This window comes from Uloborus diversus, chromosome 9, assembly GCF_026930045.1.
Source record: "Uloborus diversus isolate 005 chromosome 9, Udiv.v.3.1, whole genome shotgun sequence".
In the NCBI taxonomy this organism is placed as follows: Eukaryota; Metazoa; Arthropoda; class Arachnida; order Araneae; family Uloboridae; genus Uloborus; species Uloborus diversus.
This window is the reverse complement of record NC_072739.1, coordinates 126,997,429-127,019,421: the sequence shown is the minus strand read 5'-3', so window position 1 is coordinate 127,019,421 and position 21,993 is coordinate 126,997,429. Positions and strand designations below refer to the sequence as shown.

General features: G+C 31.8%; 1 protein-coding gene across 1 annotated transcript in view; it reads right to left on the bottom strand.

The window, feature by feature from the left end:
* Positions 1 to 21,993, bottom strand: part of LOC129230479 (chromodomain-helicase-DNA-binding protein 7-like) — a 171,608-nt gene that overhangs the window by 83,666 nt on the left and 65,949 nt on the right. The window contains 6 exon segments of the mRNA XM_054864881.1: positions 3,001 to 3,208; positions 8,686 to 8,842; positions 10,332 to 10,412; positions 15,901 to 16,062; positions 17,077 to 17,253; positions 21,349 to 21,403. Coding sequence (XP_054720856.1) covers positions 3,001 to 3,208; positions 8,686 to 8,842; positions 10,332 to 10,412; positions 15,901 to 16,062; positions 17,077 to 17,253; positions 21,349 to 21,403 — 840 coding nt within the window.

Below are 21,993 nucleotides of genomic sequence, written 5' to 3'. Positions count from 1 at the left end.
CCTTACATCCGCCCATACTCGAAATAACTTAGAGATATGAAGTAAACACTTACACTGTCTTCAAAAATTGAAAATTTACAGATTGTTTTTATTTTAATAAATTCAATGCCAAACATATTTTTTTCCATATTGCATTTGTTAACAAAACCTAACCCCAGGAGTTAACTATATATTGCTCGAACTTCACTGCATAAATGTGCTCAAAAGACACTTGCACGACGGTGCCGATCAGACTTGGCGCAGCCCTGACACTGCCTTGGTTTTTTTCTTTTTTTTTGAAATTAAAGTCATAAAAACCCATTTCGTGGCTATTTTTGATAAAGTTAGGAGACAAAATTGGGTTTGGGGCTCTTCCCATAATTTTTTTAAAGTTAAGTCTTAAAAATGCAACTACAGGCCATCTTTCAGGATAAGAGTTAGGATTTAGAAAAGCTATGACAGAAATTATTCGAATGTTCCAAAATCAAAATTTGACACTATTTCGAATGATGATAGAGAGAAGTGAATTCGGTACTCTTCCGCGGGAATTTTTTGAGAAGTCCCTAACCAAAGTTTTAGATAATCTTGGAGAATATTGGGAAGGGGAAGGGATCAGGAACTTTGGCATGAGAGGGAAAGGGAGGGGAAGTTGTTTCATCCCTATAGTTGTACTCCTGAATTTGTCATCGTGCTCAAATAATGGTGCTACCCTAAAATAATGCTTTCCTCTATGAATATTTTTATTTTTAAACCATGCAATGATACATTTTTAAATTTAGGGATAATGTCGCGGATCCCCTAAAAACTGCTTTGAGATCCCCTTGGGTGTCTAGACCCACAGGTTGGGAACCCCTGCTTTTGCAACAGAACAGCGGCTACCAACCTTTTTCCCCTTACGAACCCTTCCAATATCCGAAAGAAGCTGGCGAACCCCTTATGCAGTAAGTAATAAGTAGATAGCAAAAAAAAAAAGAGAAAGAAGCTACGCACACAATTCAGAATTGGGATAATGTTTTTGTATACAACAAGAAAAAAAAATTAATTGCAAAAGATAGATGTTCAAACATTTCTACAAACTAAAGTATTAGCAGGAAAATGAATTTTAAAAAAATAATAATAAATTGCCAAAAATATTATAATTTGCTGAGCTTCAGTCAAGTTTGAAAAAAAAACTAAAAATAAGATATTTTGTGGAATAAAGAAGCTCATAGTTTGGCTCAAATATTTACGGTCTATACTAAAAGAGTGGAATAAAATACGCATATTGAAAACTAATAGAAATGCATATAAAACTAATTATTATTTACCGTAATTTCGGGTAAATAAGCCATGGCTTATATGTGTTTTAAAGTTGAAATTTAACATCTGCAGCGTATCTGCCAGGGCGGCATCTGAAAAATCCCCCCCCCCCCCACCCTTCTTTTTTAGTGTTTCTCATGTTTGCCCAATCGAGCGGCAATGTTGAAATACATTAAAAAATGCTAGTAGAGCTCTCAAATTGCACCATGAAACAGGTTTCTCATTAAATTTAATTTCTCACTCCTTTGAACCTGCGTTAGTTTGCGCGAATTTAACGCTGTTCGCTATTGTTGTTCTTTCCAGTGTTGACAGATTCGTGATGGTACCATACGTTTCACGAGGCTGAAAAATGGAGGAATCACTAGCTTGTCTGAGTTAGAATCCCTGTAGTCTGAATAATGTTTTAAAATGCCTCAATAATGATAAATTTAAAAAAAATCAATTGATAAAAGTTAAACAATTTTTAGATGAACTGCTAAGTATAACACATTGATCTGAAAACTTCTCATCCAACTAAATGTAGATGTCATCTGGCAACACTAGTTTGTTGCGTAACCGTAACGTTTTCCAATCTTTTTTTTACACGAACTCCATTTCTATCCATCAACAAGTCGCTTGTTACAGTTTCATTCTAACTATAATAAATGATTGCATCTATACATATGTATATTTGAAGAGATATATAGAGAGAGGGGGTGTGAGGCCATGTTTTGATACACTCTTCTGCAGCATATACGATGGGGTGACTTATCCGATGAACTTTTATCTTTAGTTAGCAAATTATTGCACATGTGGCGTATACAATAGGCCGGCTTATCTACCCGAAATTACGGTACATTAAAAGTTTTTTTTTTTCAACAAATACATTTTTAAGCTAGCTTTTTACAAGTGAAATTTCCTGTATAAATTTCATGAATCTCTTTATTACATATGTACAGTGCAAATTAAGTTGCAAGATTCAATTCTGTTGGATATTTTTTACTGCATACTTCACAATTGTTTCACACAGGAAAATGTTCTTAAATAATTTATTCTTACCCCCCCCCCCCTAATTGGTCTTGTAAGGCTGCTAGCCATTTCCCCTTTTTTTTTTTTTTTTTGGCTATAACGCTGGAAGTAAATTGCGGTTTATGTAGTGTGAAAATTAGAGTAACAAATAACAGTCGAATCGCACTTTACACCAAGAGCACACAAATAGCAAAGAAACTAAACATTGAAATTAACTAAAGATGCTTCAGACACTTGTATATGGTCTGTGTAATGTTTCCATCAGGCTTAATCGAATTGTTCTGAATTTCTGAGAAAATCAAAGCATTCATATTCTTTCATCTGAATACATTGCATTCATGGGACTTTATCGACATGGCTTCAATTCTATCATTATCAATGAAAACCATAGACCTTATGTCTTTTAATGACAGACTAAATGTTTAGATGCAAAATATGTCAACAAGTAGGCAAACATTTTTATGCAAAGAGAGAGAGGAATGTGCCAGAGACTAATAAGCAAATGATGAACAAAAACGGCTTGAACTTAAGACTTCATCTCAACACAAACATGTAAAATTTCCGCCATTACAATATTATTTTCGCGAACCCCCTTTGTACCTCTCACAAACCCCCAGGGGTTCGCGAACCACCAGCTGGGAACGGCTGCAATAGTCCAATAGAAACATAACAAAATACATAGCAACTACGATTCATTTGAAATTTTGCTAATACCTTTTTTGAACCAAGTAGTCTTCCAAAATATCTAAACAGCGAACCATCTGAGAGAAAACTAAAACCCTGTGTCCATCAGCCCGAAGCCTTGGCAATAATTTATCCATTAGTACAAGTTTACCAGAAGCTTGGATCATTGCATTCAAATTACTTTCAAGGGCATCTTCATGTTGCATTTTATAATCATTTAGAATTTGCTCTTCAGCTCCTAACAAAAGGGGAAAAAAAAACATTTAATGATAAATAATTGCAAGAAAAGTTGCATGAAGAAGTAACATACTAAGTAATTATGGATGTAAGTTCAAATGAATTAAAGCAATACGTTTCTAAAGTCATTATTAAGAAAAATTAGACCATATAACTTAAAAAATTTTTGAACTTCAATATGATAGCACAAAATGGTTTTTAAAGCTTATTTCAAACTTTGCAACAGAATCACAACTTTGAAGAATAAGTATGTTGAAAAAATGCAATGCATATTTTAGACAATCATGTTTACAGAATAAACAAAAATTACCTTTTTTTTTCTTCTAGAACTACCACATTAATTGATAGCTAATTAGAATAATGTGATATTAATGGAAGATTAAACAAGAAGTTCCGACCAGATCTAAATGAGCCTACTTTTCTGCATACCAATATAGACTTTCTAGTATCTGATCAATATTCTGAAAATTAGCTAAAATCGAAAATTATTTCCAACATAATATTTTAATCAGATTTCTAGAAATAAAATATGCCTCGCTCATCTGAAGAATTAGATGCGTAAAAAAAACAAATAAAACCTTTTAAATATATTTTTTCAAATAAAAAAAAATCTTTAACCGCTTTCTCAAAGAATAAAAAATAATTGAAATTAATTTGCTCATTAAAATAAATACATCATATTAAAAAAAATTGCTTCTTTTTCCCCCTGTTGTCAAAAAATGATTTTAAAAATGAATAAATGTTCTTACAAAAATAAATAAAAACAATAAAATGTCAACTTAAAAGAAATTTAAAAAAAAAGTCTGTTCAGGTTTTAATGTAAAAACGCAAAGGACTCCGAATTTTTCTGCCAAAAACTGAATACATAAATTAAAACTTTTGAGTGAACAAATATTTCACACTAAACACCATGGCTGCAAAGTCGGAGTCACAATCAATCAGTTTCCCTTCAAGTCTAACTCTCAATGTTCACGGAAAGGAGTCGGAGTGGAAGACTTTAAATTTCCAAGAGTTGGAGTCGGTCATTTTTCCTCCGTGTATAAATTTTGCTAAAGCTATGAAGTCTGGGTCGAAGTCAGAGTCAGGTGCGTCAAAATTTTCAGAGTCTGGATATGATCGTCAAGAGCTATTTCCTACAAAGTTTGTTTGAAGCAAATTCACCACTAAGTTCAGAATTTATATTTGCCTTGAATGTTCAAAATTGAACATAAAAAATTTCAAATTAAAATAAAATGTTCAAATCAGACCATTAACTCAAAAGTTACTTGGAGGGGGGGCGACAGACTTTTTTCCCCATCTCAATACCCTACTTTTTAATTTTCGATTCCCCCCCTCCCCCCGATATTTTGAAGATGACGGAATTTTTAAATACTTAACCAAAAGTTTTTATTTAGTAGACGGTGTACTATGGTAAAGAGTATCTTATAAACAAAATTTCAAGTTTATGGGTTAGGAATTAAAAGAGTCATGACAAGTCCAATAATCCGGACATGTGTTATAGAGATCCATATATTCAGATGATACAACGATGAAACATCAGACAAACTTGCTTGTAAAATATTCTCTAAACAATAATAAAACATAATATAAACAGTTGAAATGATTAATATAAGATTATATATATTTTAAAAAATCAAAAAAAAAAAAAAAAAAAACACTCGCTATTGCAGAGAATATGTGGTTGGGAAAATGAGCCCGTCCCATTCTCCCAATCCCTATTTCTTTATGTTGTCAATCTCAAAATGAAAAATTCTTGTACAGATAAGAATAAGCAGACTGTAAAGAGTCAACTACAAAACAAATTGAGTAATTTATTCAATTAATAAATGATTAGCAGCTGTTTTAAGTTCATGTCCGGAATACTGGACGCCACATCTGAAAGTGTTTAAGCCATCCTTCATGCTTTTGACTTCTTTCTGACTTTTACTGGGAAAGTAGGCTAAAAATGAGTAGCAAAATGAACAAATAATTTAATTCATAATTGAAAACTAAACAAAAAAAAATCCGTGAAGTTTTTAAAAATAACCATAGTAGGGAACGTGAGGCAAAGAAAAATAGTTAAGATTATTCACTTTTCTCAAAATGAACAAATTGGAAATTTGTTTGAAAATTACAATACATAACGAAAGAACAATATAGATTATAATAAAAAAACAATGAATGAAAAAATTAAAATAAAATGATAAACTAACCCATGAATAAACAAATACATAAATAAGTTAATATATATGAGAAAAATTAAATTAATGAATAAAATAATGAATGAATAAGAAAAAAGTGAATGAATGAATAAATAAGGGAATTTTTAAATGAAAGAATATAAATAGAACTAATTAATATGTAAATGATTTCATAAAAGATTGAATAAGTAAATGTAATGGATTATTTCACTCTGCCCTATCCACTTGACGAAGTACAAACTTGAACTTTTAAAAGCATTTGAAAACCAAACAAGCTTAATATTAAGCAAACAGATACTGAACCAGACAGAGGCGGATTTGGAAGTGTGGAGGCCCCGGGGCAACGAAAGAGTAGAGGCCCCTAATCAGGGTTCAGAAACATCATCATATTTTCGAAAATATCCGAGAGAGAGAGAGAGAAAGAGAGATACTTTGATATACAGTAAAATCTGTAAAGTTGACCACCTTTGTAAGTTGACCACCTGTCTATGTTGACTGCTTTTGTCAGGAACGGAATTTATCCTATCTTATATAATGAAGGAAAACCTGTGTAACTTGACCACCTCTCTATCTTGACCACCTGTCTATCTTGACCACTAATGTACAACAAAATTGGTTTGGAGCATTGTAAAAAACCCTTTGGAAGTTGACCACTTGGTTTATTTTTTAAAACTTAATGTAGTAAATTATTTTATTTTATATTATTATTTATTTTATAGCTTTCAAAGAATATTTTCGATGCCAGACCAGCATTTTACCAACTAAATAAAACAGCAGCATGACTAAACCTCCTTGTGAGTTTAACCACATGAGAAAACTACTAAGAACCCTTTTATTCTCCAAACTTATTTTTCTTTTCTTCTATTTGAGATTGCCTTTTGTACTCTCTGTTTAATGAAAACATGTGTCAGTAGAAAAGTACAAATTATTTTTTTCTAGTTGCAGTATTTTGTGGCAACACTGGAATTGTGCTAAAGAGTAAAGTTATTTGCATTCTTGAATTGCAGTATTTGTGGTGCAAGGGATTACGAGTAGGACATTTTCATTTCAACTGCCTTTTTGAACTATGAGAGCCCATCTTGTTGTTCTTTGTGTTATAGTTTTACATGAAATGACTTCAAAAAGAAAGTTATTTGAACTTGAGATTGATAAAAAGTATGAAATATTAAAATTAATTTAAATGGGAAAAATCCAGAGAAAATTAGCTGACACATATGGAAATTCTAAAACTAGTGCCTAATAAGTGCGCCAAACTTCAATAAGGAGTTATTTTGTTTAACAATAGATCATCATAGTTATAAATGTGTATGAGAAAAAAATAAAGCAAAAAATTTGTTATTTTTGATTAGCTATGAATTTTTAGGAACTATTAATATCAAATAAGTCACTTTTCATAAACAATAAGTTTTTTTTTTTTTTTTTTTTTGATCAATTTACTGAAATTTCAAATTTGCATGGCACATTATACTCATTCTGGCAAAATAATCTTTAAAAATATTTGAATAACATTTTAAATTTTTGTTTCAAAGTAATGTTAAACAATGAAAGTGAGTTGAACAGAAAGAGTAAGTGTCAATTAGTCAAAAAATGAATACATGGTGCAAGAAATGACAAAAAAAAAAAAGAACATTACCCCCTTTATAAGTTGACCATCAAAGTATTGCACCGCAAGTGGTCAACTTACGCAGGTTTCACTGTATATCCGAATATTTTGATATATATGTATATATCCGATATTTTCGATTTTTTTGACCTATGAAAGTTAGGATATTTGTAAAAATTTTATTGTGGGGGCCCATTTGTTGTGGAGGCCCAGGGGCAGTAGCCCCGCCTGCCCTCCCTTAAATCCGGCCCTGGAACCACACATCAGTTGGTCTGATTTAATATTTAAAATATTAATACAATAATTTTACCATTTAATAATAACAAAAATACTTTTCGACTTACAACAAAATATTACAATATTAGTATCAATACTTGAAAATTGCATGTATTATCATATGCTTTAATCTTCTGTTGTATTTTTTTCCTGACTGGAATAGATTACATGTTCTATTGCATAGCTAAAATAGTACTAAGCAGGAAGAGCAAAAAGCAGAGTACATATAACTATGATCAAAACGTACAGATGAATGTTACAGAATTTAACACAAAGAATTAAACAAAAATATTTATATGTTAATAGTTTCAAAACAATTGCACATTTGAGGCAGTGAGAAGCAAATAGATGTAGTGGGCATTTTGAAATTTTGAGTAAAACACATTTAAAACTCAGATCCTAGGTAGGATTTCAGTGTAACATCTTTTCTAAATCCCTGTATTACAGTGTTTACTGCAACTATATTGCCACCCAAGAAAGCCTTTATACCTGTCATCATGGAGACATGCCAGAAATCCTACCATAGCTACTAGTTCCATCTGTTGCCCTAAAACAGAGAGGCTCTACGACTATCTGTACTGGTTACATCCAAATTTTTAATTTTGGTTCAAACACTCCTTTTGTTTCTCCCTACCTGATTTATCAATCTCAATAAAACATTCAGATTTCACTTTATATGAGGGAAAGCAAGCACTAAGTATTTACTGAGTTTTGAGTGATTCTCAAGCAAGAAAGCATACAATGAGAGCAATTTAGTTTCTTTCATTCTTGCAGGTTATTAAGTTGAAATATAATATCATTATAATAATTAACTGCTTCTTATAAGTAGGTAATACACATAAGGAAGGCAATTTCAAAATAATATGCAAGAGTGAATAAAGTCTGAAAATGTTGTAGCAATCAAATTTAACAAAAAGAGAAACACATAAAATTGTATTTCAAAAATAAAAGTGAACATAAAAAACTATACTAATCAGTTGTAATGTTAAATTATTGATTGCACAATTCCAGTACCCCAATACACTAAAAAAAATATTTCATGCTATTTTGGAATTTCATAAACCAGACTTTTGGAATAAGATGCACAGATAATAAGTGTTAAGGCTCCAATGGACGTTAAAAAAAAAGGTTAAGTGTGACGCCCCCTCTCCCCCCGCCAGTTTTGTTGAGAACAATATATAATGCAGGAGGAGTATTTTGAAACCCCTTAATGAATTAGATGCAAACATTTGTTTTGGTAAACATGTATTGACACAGTACAATCATTAAAGGCACTAGAAGAACAACAAAAAGATAATTTTCATCACTGAAAGATGTGAACAAATCATTTTTGTGCAGTACATTTTAATTTTATTTTATTAAGAATTGTAAAGCATAAAATATTTCACACTATAACTATAAGAAAAAAGTTAAATTTACCATTTATTAAAAATGGATGAATGCAGCATTTTCTCAACTCCATCATAGTATTCATTAAATTTGGAATGTTAGAATAACAATTTCCTTTGGTCAAGAAAGTAAAGTTACGCTCCAATATTGCTCGATAATATTTTTTTTGAATATTTGTCAACTCCACCTAAAAGATTAAACAAACTGTTAGAAAGCAATTTAATACAATTCAAAAAAATATAAAGTATCTGCACACAAGACTATTAACTATCTGCAGGCATGAAAACAATATACAGTAGGTCAACAAAATTTTTAGGACAATGCCTTTTGCTTTAAATATGTATCTATGAAAGTAAAATTAGACCTTGTTTTATTAATTTATCCACCTCATTTGAAGATTATCAATGTTTAATATGGCTTATTAACCAACATTTATCAGGCGGCGCAAAATCTAAAGCAAATGTATCTGCACAGCAACAAATATATCTGAGCACAGCATGCACATATGCGTCTATACTATCTACCTATGGAGAGCAATACATTGTAATTCATCACTTGATGATACTCGGAAATAAACTACTGAGTAACAGGGCAGGTTAAGTTCATATGTTCATGCTGCAAAACTTTGATTATCTGTCATCGTTTGGACAGCAACTATGACAGCTGACTGAACACAGTTAACACAAAATTTTGCGATACATAAAAATATGTAACAAAATATCAGTGCTACTTTGGGATATAAATGGAAACAAATTCTTCAAATGAATAATGAACATTTATAGACCTACATCAGGCTGCAATATTAGCATAACTTTTTCTTACTAGTTCAATTGATTTACGCAGGGTTCCTCCGCCCAGAATTTTACAGGTTTGTTACAAAAAAATCATATGAAATTCCATATATGTGATAGTAAGTTGGACAGCCAACAAGTTTGATCGAATGAATAGCACATTTACAATAACTATGTTAGATCGCCTGCATCCCCCATCCATGCACCCCCTGCATCCATGTTAGAGGTAGCTTAACAAGGTACTAAAACCTCCATTAATTAGGGATTTTTCCTATGAAAAATAATCATTTTGCTTTAATTTTGTAATCATTTCCTTGTATCAGGGTTGCCCACATGTGTGTAAAATTGTTTATTTTGACAACTCCTTCTGGGTTCTTCGATTTTCTTGTTATAGACTGTATATATGTATACACAAAGAGAGAGAGCCTCATAAGAATCATTATTAAATACATTTTAGCTCACTTAAATTATAATTTCGTCACCTTTTTTTTTTTTTTTCAAAAACATTCAGTGTAGACTATTGACATTTTTTTTACTCTCCTATTACATAAAAAATTTATTTTATGAAGCATTGGCAGGCATGCTATTAAAATAAAAAAATATATATAATAAATACTGATGAGGAAAGTCAAATTTAAATCAATACACCAAACAAAGTGTCTAAATATGGTTGAAAACAGGTAAAATAATAAAAGGATCAATCCTAGTTTGGTGGAAATTAAATGGACAGTCCCCTATGTTCTGTGTTCAAGTTGATCTGAAGTTAAAGCATAAACGAATCTTCATTTTTTTTTACCAGCATAAGTTTTTAATGTATACATACATACACAATCATAATTAGACATAAAGGAAACATTTGTTTTAGCTATACATTTAAAACCTAACCTCAACAACTGTTTCTTCCTTTGGAGCTAAAGACTTTTCTACATCTTCTTTCAATCTTCTAAGCATCATGGGTTTTAAAAGCTAAAAAAAAGAAGAAGAAACATAAGAGACCACATATTTGCCTTCATAAAATACTTAAGCAATTTTAGCAAAGAAAACTTGCATGCTATGTATCGACCACCCTACATAAGCAAATCTTTATACATAAGACGCCAATTAATTGAATCAATGGTTAATTGAATCAACCATTTTAATGAATCAAAGTGTCAAAAACAGAACAAAATTCAGCTTTATTGAACTAGCCACTTTATTGAATCAGATGTTTTATGGAATCAAAACTGTTGAGAACAAACTTTATTCAAATAAGCAGCGGCCACTGTATTCTTATTCAGATAAAAATAGGAGTCAGTTCACTTCCAATTTTATTTCAATCATAGTAAAGCTGCACAGTATTTGAAATGTACAGATTAATGGTAATATTTTTTTGTTGTTTGGCTAAGCATCATTGGAAATGATACCATTATTTTACGTGAATCAAAAACTGATTCTTAATGAGTTTTAATGACTTCTCAAAAAATATTTTGGTATGACTCAGAGGTCAGAGCAGAGGAGTCTTTGGAGATACTTAACTTGTAAATAAGTTTCATAAAGTCCACTAGTGATTATGTTAGACTACTAGTATGACTACTAGTTATATCATATATTACTGGCTGACTCAGCAAACATTCTTCTGCATTATAAATATTTTCTAGTGGTTGCAATCATGGGTGCAAGACCTTCCGTCTCCGGACGGATTTCCGTCTTGACAAAATTTCCGAGACGGAGGTCGGGACGGAAAGAAATTCAGTGACTTTCTTTTAATTTTGAATGAAAAAAGAAAAATTGAGTGTTTGAAAAATATGCTTTAATATTACTGGACCGTTCCATAACCACGAATTTACATCGACATTCTCGCGGTTTTCCGCCATGTGCTTGTTTTGTTTGCAACGTGCTTTTGGAGGAGTGACTTTTCGGCTCGCGCCGTTTGACTTTTTTTAGGTATAGCTTTATTTCCAACTCGCTGCATTGCAGACCGAGGAGTTGCTCGCTATTCTCCCTAATTTTTCGAAGCAATCGGCTCTAATTGAAAATTTAGCCTTTTCTCATGCTATTTTCGATCATCCTTTCGTTTTTTTCATTTGTGGTTTTTTTTTTTTTTTTTGCAAACTTGACACGCATAAATGAAAATTATGTACGCTCTTAAAATGTCTTAAGAGTTGAATCTGCATCACTGATTGAGAGTGATTGCTGACAAGATGAAATATTTTCGCCACAGTAAAGGGCGTCCACATACCATGTAAAACAGAAACTTATCAAGATTTTGAAGATTTTAATGAAAATGGGAATTTTGGAAATAATCGAGGGGGGGGGGGGGATTTCTAGCTGGTTGGAAACACCGATGGGAAAACCGTTCCTGCATTTTTGACAATGACTTGAGGAATCATTAAATTCTAATGTCATCGATTCGAACACTCGCTAGAATGGAAATATGGGTAGGGGGAGGGAGAGAAAGGAAAGGAGAAAAAAAACGGCAGCACGAGTTTGCGAAAAATTGCTGCTCTTGCAAAGAGGGTAATCTGTCCGCAAATTAACCCACGATACTAAGGTCTTAAAACGTGGATATCTTGGACAATCTAGGGGGTGTGGGGTTACTCACGGGTTACAGTAAAAAATATCGAAAAACTGAATTGAAAATATTTTTGAAGCTAGGAGTGGTTTGATATTTCTCCAGTGCAAACTCTTAAAAATTTAAAGGTCAAAAAGTTTTAGGCTGTCTCTAATGATATAAAAGTGGGTTTTAAAAAAGAATCGAAGACTGGAGTCTTAAGAACACTAATTTAGGAAATCTTTGGTGAATTTATGAGAGATGGTTTTGGTGTTCTAACATGAAAATGTTTTGTAGCTGATGTATTAAAAACTATTTGAGGCTATACTTAAATAACTTAAGTTAAAGGGCATTTGCGACCCTCTCCCGAAAACTGTTTGTAATTGAAGTCTTAAAGCTTTTAGGCTGTCTTTGGCAATGTCAAGAGGGAGGGGGGAGGCTCTCTTTAGGCGAAATTCCGAAACTGGAGTCTTAAAAGCGCAACTTTGAACCGTCTTGGGGTTCGGGGTTCTCCTTTCCGAAAAGATATTCAAAGCTGAAGTATTCAGAACACAGCTTTAGGTAATCTTTCGAAGACTTAAGAAGAGGGAATTCGAAGGTTTTCTCTCAATACGTTTCAGAATTTAAATTCTTAAATCTTTGGTGATGAATAGGGGAAACCGCAAATTTTAGTAAAATTTAATGAACTTAGAGGAAAGAGTTCGGGGGGGGGGGGGGGGTCTCTCTCCCTGAAGTATTGAAATGCTATTTTGGCTATTTTTGAGTGAGTTAAGAGTTAGGGAATTCAGGGGTCTTTCTCGAAACATTTTCGAAATTGAAGTCTTAAAACTTTGGGCTGTCTTTGGCGATGTTTGGAAGGGAGTTCCTCTCTCAATAGAAAAATAAATCTTAAACAAAAACTTACACTGCGTTTAGTAAACACAATGAGAGGGGGGGTATTCCGCACCCCCAGCCCGAAGCATTTTAGTTTCTGAAATTTTAAGAGCTTTGTTTTGGGCTATCTTTGGATGACTTAAGGGGGAAGGGTGTAGGAAGATTTTTTCAAAAAGTTTCCAAAATTAAAGTATTAAAATTTTTAGGCGGTCATAAGTCATGTTTATAGGTAAGAGGGGTGCTATTCCTACAAAACTATTTTGAAAGTGAAGCCTTAAAAATTGAAATTTAGGACATTTGTGGTGAACTCAGAGGAAGGGGTTCGGGAGTTCTCTTCCGAAAATTCTTTGATGCTCAAAAATATTTAAAGCGCCACTTTAGGCTATATTTGAGTGCCTTAAGAGGGATGCGATTCGGGAACCCTGCCTGGAGTTGGGATTCAGTTCCCCTATTTCTTTTTTTAATTAATGAATGTTGGAAAGGGTACCTTATTTAAAAAATATATCTACTTCACTAAAGCTATTTTTTATTACTAATTTCACCACCTGCTATCTTATAAAAGAATTCTTTTTCAAATGAAGACTGTGGGGGAATGGTGACAGTTCATTATCATTAGTCGGCCTTACCCTTCCCAAACCTTTCCTTCTTTTCTAGTTTGTTGGCGCTACCTTGGGTAGACTTTCGAATCAGAACTGATTTATGTTGCAAAAGTGAAAATCTTATGTCCTAAGCGATTTTATTGCTACAACAAAAATGTTTAGGATCGGCAAAAAACTAATGGTGGGGTGCTGCAAACGCTTTTACCCCTTACATTATCCAACATTGTCTAAAATTGCGTTTTTGAAACTTCAATTTCGAAATATTGCCGAAGAAGGGTTCCTGAAATCCATCCCTTCAATAGTGCATTCAAAAAGCGTATAAACGTTATGAAATTTAAATTACAATTTCGTTTTTAAATCTTCGATTTCGGAAAAGCCCATAGCGTCTCCTTCCCCCCCCCCTCTTTCTTTAATATTTTTTGAAGGTTGCCCAATATTGTGATTTTGGGACTATCAGTTTGAAATAATTGATGTAAGAGTCCCTGAACCCCTCCTTTCCCTGAACTTTACCAAAATGGCCTACCACAGCGTTTTTTGGACTTCAATTTGAAAAAATTTCTGGGGGAGAGCCCCCAGACCCCCCCCCCTTATTGCTGGATTTTAGATTTTTTGGAATTATGATGTCAAAACACTTAAATATTACAATTTTAAGGCTTAAAATTTAAATCAAACAGATTCCAAAACTGGCATTGTTAAAATCTGCAACATTTATACATACAAAATTTTCCTTAAGCCTGCATGCGGGCGGGGGTGGGGGGGAAGCTGAAAATATTTTCCGTCTTGAACACATCACCAAACTTGCACCCATGGTTGCAATGATTACCGATAAAAACTCATTTTCTCAATACAATAATACACACACACACAAATAGACAAAATTTTTGTATCCTTCAAAATTTGGCACACACTGCTTTGTGATACAAAACAAATGCAGAATAAAATGTCAAAATGACGCGACTCTCCAGTAAAACGTCGGAAAACTCTCAATGATTAAAAAAACTTTTGCTTCTGTTGGTCTACAAATAAAATGTTTGTAATTTATTTAAGCAAGGCTTTTACAATGATTTTCAACACTGGTTTTTATAATGATTTTCAACAATGGTTATTACTATTTTCAACAATGGTTTTTACAGTGATTTTCAAAACAAAGTTCTGTATAGGGACACCCTGATTACTTAGCGGTATGAAATATACTTTACAACCTATTCTCATACCTACCAAATAAACATAAAAAATTTGATTAAAATCGGTCGAGCCATTTGGGAAGAGTTAAAACACTAACACCGTATCAGGAGATTTTTATATATTAGATATAATATCTTATATTTATTTCATATACTTTGAAATTGAATCTATCCCAATACTGTATCTAAAACTTTGCTTAAGTTTAAACTTGCCTACTGTTTCTAAAACTTTGCCTGTTTTATAAACCGGAACATGGGAAGAACTTATTTCTACCATCTATGAGAATTCTAAAGCTTTACAGTGATAGGCACAGATTTGGAGGGGGGGGGGGTCCAGAAAGTTTCTTGGGGGGTTGGCCTGGAGCAGTGGTGCCCAACCTATGGCTCCTGAAGCTGATCGGAGTGGCCTGCTGTTTAGTTAAATGTTTCAAACGAAAAGCACGATACAATGACAATGCAACAAATGTGGAGTCAAGTATTTAGAAATTTGTTTCTGAAAAACGGATGTACTTAATAAAAGCATACAAATAATAATGTCAGTAAATGGTTCCTAATTTTCTTTCCCTTTCCGTATTTTCCAATGTTATTTAGGAAAAACAATTTGAAATTTTACAGGTATTCTGGCCCGCGAGAAACATTAATATGAGATGCAGCCCTCAGATAGAAAAAGTTTGGGCTCCACAGGTCTTGAGGTTATTTGTGTCTAGGAGAAGAAATCATTCCATCTTTCCAAAATAAGCAGGCATATGATATTTTATATCTGTACTAAAATGTGTTCAAACAAGAAATTATGTTTAATCATTTTTGCAACATGTTGAATATACTGCATTGTAGCAAATGAAACCATCAAATACAAGATTACAGAAAGTAGCTGTTTATTGTAGGCGTTTCACTTAAAAAATTCAAGCAATAGTAGGAGGGTTTTTTTTTTTTTTTTTTTAATGCTTTTAAACTCACCGAAGTGCAATTTGCTTTGGCAAGCAATATGAATTTAACGTTCTTCAATTTAACAAAACTTAAGAAGTGTTGACTGCATGATTTAGAGAAAACTCTGATAACTTTCACTCTAATATATTATTCTGCAATCACTGAAAACTAAATATATATGCAGTGTAAAGAGTTAATATTACTAGCAACTCACATTACATTTGAATCTTAAAAACGTTTGACACCACAAATCATCTCCAATCAACAATTAGTATTAAACACTTAATATACTATAAAATAAATCTAAGAAATACTATCACGAACATTAATACACAACTCACAGCTTTAAGTTTATCAACTTGAGATTCTGTCTTTAAATTTCCAAATTCTTCCAAGAAAGCCTCAGTTGAGGCAAATCGACTGGGTTCTAAAAAATTTAGAAGGCTGAAAAGTTCTTCAACATTGTTTTGTAGAGGTGTTCCTGTAAGTAGCACTCTATGCTCCTAAAATAAATTAATAAAAGCAGGTTACAACAAAATCAAATAATAAAAGCTACCATTACTTTTCTCTAAAGTTTGCAACAGATAATATACCACAAGCTACAATTCAAAATTTAAAAAACCATAATATACTCGTATAATAAAAATCAGTTGCTTCAGTCTTAACATGTGAAGTTTCAAGCAAGTTGATTTATTCAGTAGTTTCAAACTAGAGATGCAAAATTTCTGATTTTGGGGGCAGAAATTTAGATTTTGGGAAAAGTAGTTTTTTGTTGCTTTTCCTGGAAAATTGGAAAATGTCGATTTTTTATGAATTAAAATGTATTTAATAACTATATTTTCATAGAAAATAGAGAAAAAAATGTTTCATATTTATTCTACATGCGTATTTCTATATACTATTCTGCATTTAAATAAACATTAAGCAGTTCAGATAAATGTAAAATATTTATTTTTTCTTTTTGACAGAAAGAAACATAAAACTTTTATCATAAAAAAAAAGTTAGCCAGCAGCTTTCTTTGTTCAAAACATCAAAAAATATCTATATTAATCAAATCATCCATCAACCATTAGTTTTGAGTAAGATGTGATTTTTACAAATTTTTAATTCAGATTTTTTGAGGATTTAACTGCTCTTTTTGCAGGACATTTTCCGAAATTTGAAGGGTTTTTCTTTTAGTTCAGAAACAAATGTTCATATTTTTGTTTGTTTGTTTGTTTGTTTGTTTGTTTTTTCTCAAAAAAGCATTCAATAATGAGCTGAATTTCTTGCGAGCTACTTTGAATATGTCTCAAGTGTGATTCTTTTATCTGGTGGTAGGTACCTCTTTGCTCTCGCCTGGCAAGAGCGGAGGCTATTGCAGTGCTTCTGAGCACTTTTTTTTACCCGATGTACTTTTTGGTGTGGAGGAGAGGGGGCTTATGTAAATGCAGCATTTCATCCAAATATTAAGCTAAGGGAAAATATCTCTTTCACTACAATCATAACAGCTTGCTAAACATTTTTCAAAACTTACTGTATTGAGCATACGCAGTCCTTCCAACAATTTACAGTTTCTATTTTTTAGGCGATGAGCTTCATCTATAATCACACATCTCCATGGGATAGATTTTAGTTCCATGCAATCAGTCAAGATTATCTCAAAAGTAGTAATCATCACTTGGAATTTATATACATCTTGGATACGCTCACCCTGGAATATGTAACAAAGTATTTCAACAGCATTTCATTGTTTCATATACGTACATAATATTTAATTAATCCCAAAAATTAAAAACAAACTTTCTTCTTCCAGAATCTAAAAAAAATACTGCTATTTTAAGTACAGACACTACTACAAAATAAACATGCATAAATATATATGTAGCCATAAAAGACCAAGATCTGGTTAAATATTGACATTTGTCAGTGAATATACATTCACATAGCAATGAGGTAAGACCCATATTTCTGGTAAATCACTGGTCAGTGTTGACAGTTTTCTTTTTGCAAATCATACATTTTATTCTAATGTTTATGCACCACTGAATTCTGTGCACCATTGTGCACATGTACTTAGAGAGAAAATTTGGACAATTTGTGCATTTCACAAAAGAATAAAATAAAGTATTAGTAATAAACCAATGACTTAAACTAGTTATAAAAAACAGTAAAACAAAAACTATTTCAATGGGAGAACTATCAAGTACCCCAAAAAAATGAAAATGAAACAAAAACACTTTTTAGAGCTAAAAAACAATTTAAAAGTTCATTGTTAAAAGAGACAAAAAGCTTTTTACTATATCATCTCAAAAGATTTGCTTAAGAAAGAACAACCAAGCTTGACTGACACATGTCTCAAGACTAGTCAGTAATTTCATAAAAATATATTTTAATATATTTCTCATACATTTGCTGAAAATAGGTTAGAGCTGTCAGGAACTTCCCTTTAAATCTCTAATAAAAGTTTAAAATGCTAATATAGAAAGATAATAGAGTGAAGTGGTGTAAAATGGGTCGGTTTGTAATGAACTCAATGCACAAATTGATAATGAAAACAAAACTTTAATATAATATTTCTTAGATAATTAGCAACATATTTTAGCCTCAAAAACCTTTCTTTGATGAATATAACAACAGAAAGAAATTCTTTTATCAGCATCAGATGTTGTTAAGCATAACACCCAGTTGACAAACTTCTAAAACTCTTTTATACAGCCAAACCTTGATATCCCGAACCTCCATATCTTGAAGCCCTTGATGTCTTGAAACAAAAATTTTCCCCAGAATTTTCTATAATAACCCCTTTGTATTTTCCATAATTATCTCGAAAAATTTTTTTCGAAACCCTTAATATGTCAAAATTTTTGCACAGAAGCAAATTTCAATTGTCGTTTTGCTTTGGCAATTTTTGTAGTAAAACCAGTTCCAGGGACAATTGCTTAACGTTTTTCATCCCTTTTCTTGGAAATATTTTGAATAGGGGATTGGGGCAAGATAATAGGGGAGTGTTGGTATTAAGGGGGTGTTGTGTTTTCCGCAGAGTTTAGAATCTTTGTGCATTTCTCTCAAACATGTTGTCCACTTTGAGGAAAGGGGTTTGATTTTTTGTCCGTCAGTTTTCAAGCGAAAACGGAAAATGCGTTCCTCGTTTTCATCAATCGGCTCTTTCAACTCCTACAAAATGCCTGCTGAGAACTTTTTGAATGTGAGGTTACTGGTTGAAGATAAAATTAGAATTTTCAAATTTTTAGGTGAAAAAACCAAGTTGAAATTGCTGTTCAATTCAAAATCTCATCCTGTGCACTTTCGACAATTAGAAAATTTCAAATCTAGTGAAATATTGAATACTACTTTATTGATCGTAATTCGAAGTGGTCCCATAGTACATTTATAAATGCTAATAGGGTACGTGTGAGTAAATGTGAGTTACTAGTGTAATTTTTTTAAAACCTTGACAATGCAAAAACTCGATACCTAGAAAAAATTTCCTGTCCCGAGAGATTCGAGATATTGAGGTTGTACTGTATTTCATTAAACAGTAAAAATTAAAGGTATTTCTGCATAACAAAAGTTTATTATGCTGAAAGCAATCAGATAAGATAATATTGATTTTATTTCTTTTTATTTTGAATGAAGTAAAATGGGTCATAGTTAGGCTTAGCTGATTTTTATTAACATTTCGTCTATAATTTACAGGACAAATCACATATGGTGATAGCAAGGGAATACCAGACCTTATCAAGAATTGTACATTGTTATATTTCCCAAAACAGTGAAGATTGATATTGTGGAAAAGGCCTAAAATTATAGGAAAATTTGATTTTCAAACAGCATCAATAACATCATTTTTTTTTAAATGTATATTAATTTCCTTTAGGTAATATTTTCATGCCTGTTAATTGTAGTTACTTCATTTGTAAACAGGTCTGCCAATATATATATATATATATATACTAGAAGACCCGACAGACGTTGTTCTGTTCAAACTTTGTAAATTGAAAAGCTAAAAAAATTCAATGAACTATCAAGTGTTTGAACCGTTCTGTTGAAAAACATAAGTAAAAAAAAATGTTTTAAGCAGCTATAATGTCAAAAAGCGTATATTTATTACAACTTGGTTTATCTAACGCCACACTGAGCAGTTGTTTTATTAACTATTTTTTCTCCCGTACTTGATGGTTTGTTCCTTCAGCCATACTCAAAGAATAAAAAGTGTCCTCAGATATTAAGTGTAAAAATCTAACTACCCATCTAGAACAAACGGGAAATCCCGCTGCAACATCCCTATACGAAAAAGAATAAAACAATTGGAAGGATATCATTTAGAAAATTGATAAAGGTAAAAATAGTTCTTTGAATAAGCGAAAATTACTCATCCCTCTCCCCCTCCCCCGATGTAAAATAAACACATTATTCAACTAAAATGACTAAAAACTGTTTAAAAACAAAAAACAATTCTTTGCACTTTGAAATATTTCACCAAATAAACAAAAAAAAATTGCAATAAATTACATTAACAGTAACTTTAAAATATAAACAAATGATCACGCAACTCTATTGTTTAAAGCCAAAGTCGCCCAGCCACCACGTTACTGTAATCCAGCCGATCAGTGAGCGAAGCCAACTCCGACCGATTAGCGGTCCGATCTTATGACCGAAAACATTTTAAATTTCATATATTGCCTAATTTGTTCTTTCCACCAAAGATAAAGATCTTCCACTGCACTGATCTTTTGTGTACAGAACTACCCTGTTGTAATTTATCTGGACGAAAATAAAATTTGTTTCGTCTTGAAATTCCATCATCTTTTCCTTTAATAATGTACTGATTAGTTATATAATCCTTAAAGTATTCTTGACATTGGTGCAGAAACTAAGTTGGATATCAGCCGAGAAACAAATGTTGCTAGGTACGGTACTTTCTGATCATTTGGTCAGGAAAACCTGAAGCACCTATCTGGTCACATGGTTCAACTACGACGACAGAACACACGTTTTTCGCAAACCTTCCAGTACTTTACTTTAAAATATATCACTGGACCTAAAATCGTTGCTTTCAAGAAATGAAGGCTTCACTCTCTCTATGTTTTATTTATTCTCAATTGACATAGCACAGTTTAAATTTCATTACAAAAAGCAGAGCTGGCTTTCTTATTATTCTTTGGCAATGGGTTAAATATTTATTTCAGTTCTCGCTCAACAATAGGTTAAAATAAATATTAATCATTTGGGAGATATAACCGTTCAATGTTTAAATAAATTAATTAATTAACAAAAACGTTTCCGATTTGATCCATCGCGCTTCGAAACCATGCTTGCCACAACTTAATTACACACAGAAAATTTGATCAAAATTGGTCCAGCCGTTTAAAAGTCTTATGGTGACAAACGTCTGCAAAGAAGATTTTTATATATTGATATATATATATATATATATATATATATATATATATATATATATATCCTAAATATCAACATTTTTGCACAATGACCCATTGCACCCCATCTATCATCTAGTAAAATGAGTTTACACATTTGCAGATATTTTATGTTAATTAAAATTTCAAATATAATTTCAAAAATTACATGAATATTTTTGGAAGAATCTGATGTCAAAATATAGCTAAAAGAAAATAAGAAAATATGATGATCCTGTTCCTAATAGACTTCAAACGTGAAGATAGGTCAAAAATGTCCTATTTTATATCCCACCCTACCCTCCTTAACAAAAATTTTTAAATAAAAAGGAATTTAATACAAAGACAACCAGCCAAATTCCAAAGTTTTAAATGAAACTAACACTTACCTTTTCATCTTTCCAATACATTTCGTACTCAAGGATCATATTTCGACTAGGAGAACTAAAAACATTAAATAAACCGTTATTTTTTTACAGAAATATGCAGTTTAATGAGAATATGAATTAGCAATAAAATTGTTACGGAAAAATTCACTATGACTTATTTAGCTCATAAGAAGAAAAATTATGTAACTGAATAAAAAAATTAACCTCTGCTTTTTTTTTTTTTTTTTTTCAAATTATCCGGGGCAAACAGCGGTGAAAGTTGAAAAACTTTACAAGATGGGTGTTTAAAATTAAAAGAGGGCATGTCCCAAAAATAATTTTTTAATTTGAATATAGAACTTAATACAACAAATTTTCTCACTTTAGACAAGAAAAATTTATTTATCATTTTGTTACGTAATGAGCAGTAGTTTTCTTATAAATATGATCATATAACACAAATTAAATAAAAAGTTAATTTGTCTGAAATTTCCCCCCGATTTCACATCTTCAATGATCAGTTATTATTTCATAACTTATTTTGACACGTCTCACTTGGTCTCAAAATGTTTCAAAAAAAACAGAAATCCATCAAAAGATAAAAAAAAATTTTGCCACAGACTACGAGTAGGAAAAATTTAAATAAAATACACACATACATAGTCA